Source organism: Apodemus sylvaticus, chromosome 14, assembly GCF_947179515.1.
Source record: "Apodemus sylvaticus chromosome 14, mApoSyl1.1, whole genome shotgun sequence".
Classification (NCBI taxonomy): Eukaryota; Metazoa; Chordata; class Mammalia; order Rodentia; family Muridae; genus Apodemus; species Apodemus sylvaticus.
The window spans coordinates 41684866-41695460 of NC_067485.1; the positions used below are offsets into that span (position 1 = coordinate 41684866).

General features: G+C 43.8%; 1 protein-coding gene across 1 annotated transcript; it reads left to right on the forward strand.

Moving 5' to 3' along the window:
* The first annotated feature begins 933 nt into the window (after positions 1-933).
* Positions 934-9412, forward strand: Nrsn1 (neurensin 1). Its single transcript, XM_052156136.1, has 2 exons — positions 934-1128; positions 9014-9412. The coding sequence occupies exons 1-2, from the start codon at positions 934-936 to the stop codon at positions 9410-9412; spliced, it is 594 nt and encodes a 197-aa protein (XP_052012096.1).
* The last annotated feature ends 1183 nt before the right edge of the window (positions 9413-10595 follow it).

Genomic DNA, 10595 nt, shown 5'->3' on the forward strand with positions numbered 1-10595 from the left:
GCACTCTCTTCTGGTCTTAGTAGGTACCAGGGATGGAAACATTTAAGACGTGCAGAAAAAAATCCAAACACACTAAATAAAGTTTTATTTTAAAAAAATAACATAAATTATTAACCAAATCCTTTTAAACTGCTCTCTCCAAGAGTAACAGTTGGAACCAATCAATCTTAAATTTCCATCTTGCAAAGATAGTTCCCTAGACAGCTCAGTTTTATTTACTTTTCTTAAGGCTTATTTATACTAGACACTTGGAAGGAAGTAGTAAAAGGGTCTATTGTCTACATTAAATTTTCACGCCCACACAGACAGACATATCCACAAATAACCACAGAAATACACTGCACTAAATCTAGGGAGGTATAAATTAATGGCCCAGTCACTTGTGGTTGATAAAGCATGTAAGTTGCTCCACAGCTTTCTAACCAAGTTTCCATATGACTGAGCAATTAGTTAAAATATCAGATGTTTCATGAGCTCTGGATGCAAAACCGGAGAGCGCTAAGAAATTCTGGAAAGGAATGTGGTTAAAAACCCAGGACAACAGAGACAAATTCCATCCATGGCCAGTGAGTGCCCACAAATTTCTTACATTAAAGGTCTGTTGTCAGAGCTCCTTTATTGCCATTTCTTATATGCCTTGTGTTTATATTTTATGTAATTTAAGTGATTTTAGCTGGTGTATCTCCTTTGTTTGTGGAGAACTAATTCTAGACATTGAACACCGAGGGTGTTCACATTCAACAGAAGAGAAGGGCGGATGGTAAGGTAGGTGGATCTTTGAAGGTGCCTTTTCCCTTTAAAGTGAGAGGGGGGGGGTTGTTTGAATAGGTTGGCTTGGCATTACTCTTGCATTAAATCTGCCTTCTGACCCCAAGGTCCAAGAACTAGCCTGTGGGGCTGATCGCTGTGGATGCTCTCTTTCCAGCTGGGAAGATGACTTCTTGCAGCAATACCTGTGGGCCCAGGCAAGCGCAGGCTGACACCGAGGGTGGGTACCAGCAGCAGCGCTACGGAGTTCGGTCCTACCTGCATCAGTTTTATGAGGACTGCACGGCTTCTATCTGGGAGTATGAGGATGATTTCCAGATCCAGAGATCGCCTAACAGGTGGAGCTCAGTATTCTGGAAGGTGAGGAACCAGCAACTGAAAAAAAAAATGTATATATATTAGATGTGGAAAATACCAGAGCTACAGAGAACTGAGAGGTCCTCTGTCTGTTCCTCAATCCCAGTGACATTAAATGCATTACTCTTCCCTTCAAAAAGAGATTATAAGGCTTTGGATCAAAGAAAGCCTCTAAGTGCGACATGATTACTTGATGAGCTGGTTAAACAGGAGCAGGTTCAAAGGCCAGGCAATTGGTAGTCTTGCTAGGCATTCACTTGCTAGTTCAGTCATTAACTGTGAAGATCTTCAATGTAGAACATTGTGTTCTTTCAGCCTCCCTTACAGTCTGCATAGGTATCTGTTGTAGTTTAAATGTGTAAAGTCCCCCCACTGGTCCCTGTGTTTGAACATTTGGTTTCCAGCCTCTGATGCTATTTTGGGAGATTGCTAAACATTTAAGAGACGGAGATCAACTGGACTAAGTGGGTTCCTGGAGACTGGGCCTTGAGCTTTTTGCCCTGTCCTGGCTTCCTAGCCGCACTGTGCTTCCTGATTGTCAGGACAGTCAGGAGCCAAGCTGTCTCCAGCCACGGTGGATTGTATCCCCTCAGAGTGCCACAGAAAATGACCTCCCCCTTCGCTTGCTTCTTCCAAGTGTCTTATCACAGTGTGGAGAGAAGAAACTAACTCAGTATCAGTTAACCCCTTGTAACAATAACTAGAAAGAAACAATGGAGCTGAGCAAGCATTAATGCTGAAACACAGCCCCGAAGTTATAACACCAGCTCTGCAGTCACTATACAGGGGACCGTGAGTCTCTCTGAGGCACCTCATTAGAAAATGCATGCAGTGTCTCAAGAGATACTTAGCACTGACACCGTCTGTATAATGCTTGGGATGAAGTGCTGGAAATGATAAACAAGAAATAAAAGATTCCCTACCCTCATAGGCCCAAGGCACTAGTCCCAAGTGTCCATAGTCAGGAAGAAGAGAGAGATGAATGCTGTGTGCCCACATAAAGACCCTAACAGCATGTCAAGTGACCACAGCTGTGCACATAAGAGGAAGAAGGTGAGAAAGGCTGCAGTGCAGGGATGGAGAAAGGTTTGGAGAAGACATGAAATCAGAGCAAACACAGCTCTGGTGGAGCAGAGCAGAACATTTTCAGGCTGAACGTCGTTTGGCACTGGGAACATAGCAATCCCAAAACCCATGGGAAGAGGGAAGATGTCCAGTCTGGAAGCAGAGTTAGAATTGGGAACACGACAAATTCAGGAAAATAACAGCACAGATGGTTTCTATGGGGTCTTAGAGGCAATGGTGAAGATGTAGGCTTTTATCTCGAGAAACAGGAAACTCTATCTGAAGAAGTCAGAGTGACTAATATTTTCACGGCCTTTCTGGCTGCTGAGCAGAAAATAACCATCAGAAGGCAAACACAGCTACATCAGTTCAGATAAAGCAAGAGACAGTGGTAGCTCAGATTAGGAAGATGTCAACGGTGGTTTAAAACAGTTCAGCGTAGCAGAAAGTTTAATAGCCAGGCTTTGAAAATATGCTAACGAAAAGAAGCCATCAAGTAAGATCTCAGGCCCTCAACTTGAGCATGTGCCCTGGATGATGTCATGGCTGTCTAGATGGAGATACCTACTAGAGTCTTGGAACAGGTGGAAACCATGAGTATGACTTTGACTCACTGAATCTGTTACACCAATAGAGATAGACCTCGAGTGGCCTTTCAACCTACTGTCAGCTCATGGGTTTGGGGTCATTCATAGATAAAATGTACAGAAGGTCCCAGCCAGGACAACCTGGGCAAAGACAGTGCACACACAGAGAAAAGGATTCTGGAATGCTTAAGAAAAGGAGAATCTTTTAAGGAAGGACACTGAGAAGATTCATCCTCAGAGGATGCCTGGGGTCTCTTCCATCTCTAAGATTCTGTGCTTATTCTGAAAGATCCCACCATTGTTACCCAGACATTGAGTTAAACTGAAATGTGTTGTTAATACAGTGTAGCAAGAGGCAGCTCTGCCTAGTGAGTATGAGCATAGATTCCCATCTCAGGCCGTACGAATACAAACCCATGCTCTTGTATTTCATCATTCTGTCATTTTGGGTAGTGACACTTCACTTCCCACGTAAATATTGTGAGACTCCAGACAGTTTTACGAAAGTGCTTAAGACAACAGCTGCTGTACCTTCAATAAAATTTGGCTGTGTTAGCAGCCATTGCTTCATGCCAATTAGAATACTAAGTTCTGAAGTGAAAACAAAACTGGAAATCTACTGAATTACACACTGGGTAACGTAGTTGTTAGTGTGGATGACCCATGATTTGTGTTAATTCAAAATCATTCTGTTGCCTGGAGAGATGGCTCAGAAGTTAAGAGTACTGGCTGCTCTTCCAGAGTTCAATTCTGAGTTTAATTCCCAGCAACCACAGGGTGGCTCAAAAAATCATTCCATTGTCACAGAATCTCTTTTTATTAATTTAGACTGGTTAGACTAGTCAGTATTCTTATTCTGTAGAAATCTCACTTCAAATGAATCCTTATTGGCCTGGATCATTGAAATGTACACTTGACCCAGGTACACCTTGCATAGGTAATTGCCTCCCTCCTCTTCTGAGGTCTCTCCCTCTGCTCACTCCTTTCTTCCTACCTCCCTCCTCCTTCCTCCCCCCCTCTCTCTTTCTCTCTCTCTCTCTCTCTCTCTCTCTCTCTCTCTCTCTCTCTCTCTCTCTCATGTGTGTGTATGTGTGTGCGTGTGTGTGTGTATACACAACTGAGTGGAATATTATTATTTTGCCAATATCTTTAAATGCCACTGACATAAAGAATACTTAGGCATTTGTGTCCATCGAAAGCCCTGGTGTGTGACTTTGAAATTGCAAACCCATTAACAATATACAACTGTGAACTGAAAATAAAGAATTCATAGTAAATGACCAGCTCCATTACAATTTTAATATTTTCCCCTTCTGTCTTACAAAAATAAAGCCCAAATCTTTGTTCCCTGTTGTGTTAGGACTGTGGTAGGGAAACGCAGGCTGAATTTTCTGTGAGGCTGCATGACCTTCACATTAGAAACCTAGCACCATCCAGCATAGTCTAAGGAGTCTATCTTGATGACATTAGCTCTACCCATGACAGAAGCTGGCCATTCTGGGGAACTTCCAAAGCAGGCTGAGTGGAAGTGTTCTCTGGAAGAACTTTGTAATGATACAGAAAAGGCCACCATTGCACACATGGCCCATGTGAACAATGATTTCTCTTGGTTTTCAAATTGCAATAATAGGTGGTTCAAGTTGCTTGCAATGTCTTTCCCTCCCCTGTGGAAATGTAAAAGTAGAGAGCCACTCTGTCCCTTGAGGCTGTGCTCATGGTGCCTTGTTAGCTGGCACTCCACCCTTGAGCTCCTGAGCAGTGAGCAGAGGTCAGAGGTCAGCTGGAAATGCATTCAGAGGCTCACAGAAGGCTTTGGATGCAGTAGGAATCTCTCCATAGCTTCATAGCATACTAAGTATGATGAGGAAAAAAGATAGTATTTAGATTTAAGGAGTACCTCATAATCTGGAGTGAACACATATTTCTAATGTATATGACAGTTTTTGTGTCTCGGGAGTTTTGATAATTAGGAGAATGCAGTTTTTAGGTATCACAAAGGACTGTTGGATGTCAAGGTCAGGAGTGACCACAAGGAATAAACATGGAAACTAAAATAATTATTAACGTTGGAAGTCATTACATTTGTCTGTGTGCTAGAGGGGACAATCTCTGAAGTGCAAAGGCTCATGGGTAAGTTCATTACTCTGGTGAAGGGACACTGTGTATACTGGGTGGAGTTAGACCTGAAGAAACAGCTAAACCAGTTTTACATCATGGTTCACTAGCTAGAGACCAGAATCTAGCCAGGGTCGGTAGGTAAAGCTGAGCAAGACCCTGTTACTGTCACGGAGTCAATCCCTCACTACTCAGAGCTCAGGGCTTACAGAGAAAGCTACGGCAGTCCTCAGAAAAAGAGAAGGATCAAAATCCAGTTCACACGCCCCATGAGCTTTGAATGATCTCCATCACAGATGGTCCCTTCACACCCAGCTCCATCCAGCCTTCTTCCCTACAGGCTGTTCCTCCATGCCTAGCTGCTTCTGGCCCCCAGTAGTCATTATTGCCTCCTCTCTGCCAAAGCAGCTGTGCCACAGAGGCTGGCTGCTGGCTCTGCCTTCCAGCTTGGCACACACTGTGAATTCAGACTTCGCCAGCACACTGAGAAACAAGGAAGGAAATGTTGGTCAAAATAACAGCAATTTTTGGGTTGATTTCTAGAACCCAAGGTTGCCTCTCTAAGGCAATTCTCCTTAGCTGCAGCTGGGAATGGGTTTCACCCATGCTCTACATAGCTCAGGTAGACATGGGGAGTCACAACTGAGACACTGACCTTGCTGCTGCTGCTGCTTCTGCTGTGGAAATCTACCAATACCTAGTGAGGTCCTTCAAACTCGCCACCAAGACTGGTCCCACCACCCTATAGCCTGAGGATGCTCTTGGGACCTGGATGGAACCTCTCCAGTAGCATTCCAGCCCTACACACACACACACACACACACACACACACACACGACACTGAACAGAACTTCAGGGCTTTCTTAGAGCTTTAAATGACCCTTGTATGATAATGCTTTTTACTGATTTTTCTCTTAGACCTAAGATTCCTTCAATTCACAGCTATGTTTGGATATGGTTCACATGTTGCCTGATGGATTCATGCCCAAATTTTAATTTCTTCCAATATTCCAACGTACTATCAGGATCAGTCTACACAGTCCACCTGCCTCCACTTGGTGATTTTCATGGGGATATAAGAAGCGGCTTCATCCTGATTTTTTCACTACTCCTTGATGCCTATGGTGGCAAGCTGTCTCCTGATGTCTTAACATGCTTGCAGTCCCTGTCTGGGGCACACTGTTTAGAGGTTCCACAACATTTGCATTGATTGCAGACAGCCAAAGATGATTGTCTCCTTCTCCTTCCTCTGAGACCCTAATGGGGATAAGGGAGGAAGGAGCCTCTGCCTGGTGGGTCAGGCTTCAGTTCTGACAATGGTCAGAACTTCCTCCATGTGGAAGCCATATTTGGCTGTTAGTTTGTGAGTGATATTCTAAGAGTAGATTTCATCTTGCGTTCTGCTAAGCCAAGAAGGCTGTGCTGGGGTCCCTGGGATTCACTTTCCGTAGGCTAGAGGCTGGAATTTGCCTGTCAAGAGTGTTTTCAGAGTCAGGCTCAAGTATAAACTCTGAAGAGGCAATGCAGAAAAGGCAGGGCTCCTGCCTCCAGAGCTCCGCAGAAACTGTAAAAGCAGGACTGACAAAGCTTTGTCCCACTTGGTGTCCAAGCTTCAATATCAGTTCTTGAGGAAGGAGGTGATTAAGTGACATGGGAAGGAGTCACCATGGATATTTAAGTTAATTTAGTTTATGCTTCTAGAATTTTCCAATGTGAGTCATTTTAGAAGAATTATGGATAATGACTAGTCTCTGAAGGTGAATTACTTATCATTTTTAGCAATCCAAAATATGACTTTACAATCCAAGTTCTCCTCCATCACTTGCATCTTACCCAGAATAGCTTCTCTGCTTGTATTTAGTCTCACACTGACATATTCCATTTTTTAGTTTCTTCATTGTATCACATTAAGGGAGATGTGTCCATATATGGTGGATAAAACTCTTTAGACATTAAAATAAATAATAGGCAGGAAATGTGCAAAATAGTAATTGGCAGAGTATTGTGGGCATAAGAAAAGCAGGGCCTCACACTGATCCAGATCGTATTAACTACAGAAGCTTGGAATGACTACAGAAGCTTGGAATGTGCTTCTTCCACCCTACAGGCTGCAGCTTCCGACACTGACTATGAAAACCTCTACTTCCCTTAAGCAGCTGTGCTGAATACACTGCCTCTGGCATGGCGCCTGGACCACACTGATGCTGAACAACTCAATCTATGCACTGCCTCTAAAGTTCCACCCACTTTAAATTCCAAGACTAAGTAGAACTATATGCTTGTTTATTTTCTAACCTTGTTATCAAACTTAAAGCAATTAGGAATGAGAGAAAAGGAAAAAAGACATTTAAAAAATTGATAGTTAATCCTTATTCCAATGTTAACTGCTCTTTATTCCAAGTAACTGTTTTAATGCTGTTAACCAAAGGGTTTTTTTCCACATCATAATAGCTGCTTATCAGAGTGTGTTACTAGCCAAATATAAAAGCTAAGTGCTTTTGAACAGTCATATTTAATCTTCACAATGTTATAATGTAAATATTATGATCAATTGTCATTCTATAAGTAGGAAAATGGCAATACAAACATTCAAGTAACTTTGCTTCTATGATTCCAGTACAAGTTGCAGGATGCCAGCCCAAGGAGAATCTACCTACTCCTCACATGTGGGCTCTCATCACCACATTCACATCCAGGATGACTGTAAAGAGAAAATAGAGACAGTCAACTATATCAATAAGGGTTGTCTAAAGGACAGAACTAAGAATTATTAGGTTGGCTTCAAGCTATAATCGGGATAGTCCAAGCATGGCTGTCTTCTAACCAGAAGGCCAAGGATTCAGTAGTTGTTCAGTCCACGAGGCTGGGTGTCTCAGCAGTCTCAGTCTGGTGCTGGAGTCCCCAGAGGATTCCTAGAGAGCTGCTGGTCTTCAGTCTACATTGGAATCCCAAACAAACAGGCTCTGATAACAGAGAATGAATGCCTTAGCAATCGGATGCATGAACTCGCCAGCAAGAGCGAGAGCAAGTGGGAGCAAAGGGAGCTCTTCCTTCATCCACATCCGTTCACATGGGCTGATTCTAGGAGGTGAGGCCCAGATTTAGGATGGGTCCTCTCCCCTTAAATGATTCATCCCATCAAGAGCATCCCTCACAGGCTTGCCCAGATGCTGGAGTTTCAGTCCATTCCAGATGTAGTCAGGTTGACCACCAAGCGAGCTGTCACATCCACTGACCACCCTTCCTCTGCATCCTGAGAAGATGTGAGCAGGCCATGGCTTTGTGCTTTCCCAGCCATGGGGTCAGCCCAGACATGACTTCTCCGCTCTGCTAGGCCATCATCCCCTTGAACCCAAACAAATCCTTCCTCTCGTAAGTTTCTTTTGCCAGGCATTTGGTTACATAGATGAGAACCTAACACAGCTGTGCTGCATTTAAGGAGATCTTGACTTGAGGCAGTTTATCTTCCATGTGTCACTCTAGCATGTTGGCATCTGCACAAATTCCACTCACTTAACTGCACATGAAAGGAAACAGAAGGCAGATAACATTAAGAGGACAGCCATGGTCGAAAAGGGAGTACCAGATGGGCCTATTGGCTGGGAAGAGCAGCCTACAGAGTGGCCCTGTTTTGTAAAAGCTATGACCAAATTGTGAAATGTCTTGGTCTTGTCTTCCTCCATCATGGCTATAGGTTGAGCTCGTCTGAGTTGACACTCTATGAGGTACGTTGTGCTTAACATAACATACTGTAAGGTGTAGGTAAGATCATGGGACAGAGTCAGGCCAGCTCTAGGCATCAGGGAAGTTTATCTCTTCCTCAACACCAAGTAAGGTATGTGGACAAAGGCAGGTTCCTTCAGCCTGTGCAAGTAGTAGTAGAAAACAGTAAGGGTTGGTCTGGTGCTGCTTGTATTCAAAAGCTAAATTCTGTACCCCAAGATCTGGTTGTTCCAGCAGTCTAGGTTAGATATAAGATTAAGTCGGTTTTTCATGCAGATGGAAGGTGGCTGGGAATAGCCTGAACTCTGGAGAAATGGGTGGTGCTCTTGAGGCTGAAGGGAAGCAGAAGGGTTCGACTGCTCACTTTCTCCTGCCTCTGTTCTCATCTCTCTCTCTAGGTCGGACTCATCTCAGGCACGGTCTTTGTGATTCTCGGACTAACTGTCCTGGCAGTGGGCTTTCTTGTGCCCCCTAAAATCGAAGCTTTTGGTGAAGCTGATTTCATGGTGGTGGACATACATGCCGTGAAGTACAATGGCGCCCTGGACACATGCAAGCTAGCGGGGGCTGTGCTCTTCTGCATCGGGGGCACATCCATGGCAGGTTGCCTGCTGATGTCTGTGTTTGCCAAGAGCTATTCCAAAGAAGAAAAGTTCCTTCAGCAGAAGTTTAAAGAGCGAATCGCAGACATTAAAGCCCACACCCAGCCCGTCACTAAAGCTCCAGGCCCAGGGGACACCAAGATCCCTGTCACTTTGTCCAGAGTTCAGAACGTGCAGCCTCTATCAGCCACTTGAAACATTTGCCACCTCAGGCCTCCCCCCTCTGATTCACCCGCATCATCGTTTAAAAAGGTAGCCAGTCAGTTTTTAAGAGAACATGCATTTGGCAGTGACCTATCCCTAGAGCTATGTGGGGCTGGACAGGGTGTCATACAGGCTTACATGCAGTTCAGGTGACAGTGGATGTTATGTGTCAGTCTGTACCTATTCCTGGTGGCTTCCACCAGCCCTTCTTGAACTAGCCTCTCTGGCGTTTCAGTGTTGTGTTGTTGTCTGTGTTACTTGAAAGCACTGAGCAGTAGAGACCAGCCTACCAGTTGTCAATGTGATCCACTTCATTCTCTAATAGGTTTGTCTGATCCCTCCCTGTGGTGCTGTCTTCCATGCCTGTCTCTGTGTGTGATCTCATCATGTATTCCTAGAAGCTCAGTTTCCTATGTTTGATCCAATTGTTAGACTTTTAACTCTGTCTTAGCATACAAGTCCTGAACGTGAGCAGGAATTTATCAGTGTCCTGTGTAACTCATCTTGTTTCCTGCAGACATTGTTTCTTTTCAGTTTAGTAAAATTGCCAATTTTGGAATCAACAACAATGATACTGAGAGTAGATATTTATGCAGCATCTGAAAACAGTTAAACACTGGAAAATTTTAGTTCCTGCCATTAACTTGGCTGTGTGAAAAAAAAATGTTCCCCGGGTCTCAGTTTCCCCTCCTGTGTATGAGGGTTTAAGAATGTTCCCTGCTCAAGTATCCAAATTTACTTTCATGTGTCAGTTAATATCTTTTCTGAGGATCTTGTGATAGTTTCCTGTTGGGATATTGTCAGAACTGGACTCCAGGAGTCTCCACCTCTGCATATTTTATAGTATTTACCCAAAATAACCAACCAAGCAGGCTAGATGATGCCAATATGTTCCTATAGAGGCGATTATCCTATTCTTAAATATGAAGTCCCAGGTTGGTGTGAACCTTAAAAGGCATTTCAATCCCCAAACAGGAAAAACTGAGCCCCAGGTCCCATTGTCCCCAGATTCCACTGTCCCACGATCCCATTGTCCTTTGCATTTTTATTTAATCTGCAAATGTAGATTAGGTGGAGAAAATGGGAAAGTGTGACTTTGTAATCTCTCAACTGTGCTCCTCAGAGTTTTGTCTTTGTGTGCATACATAGTCTTCATCTCACAGGTAAAGAACAC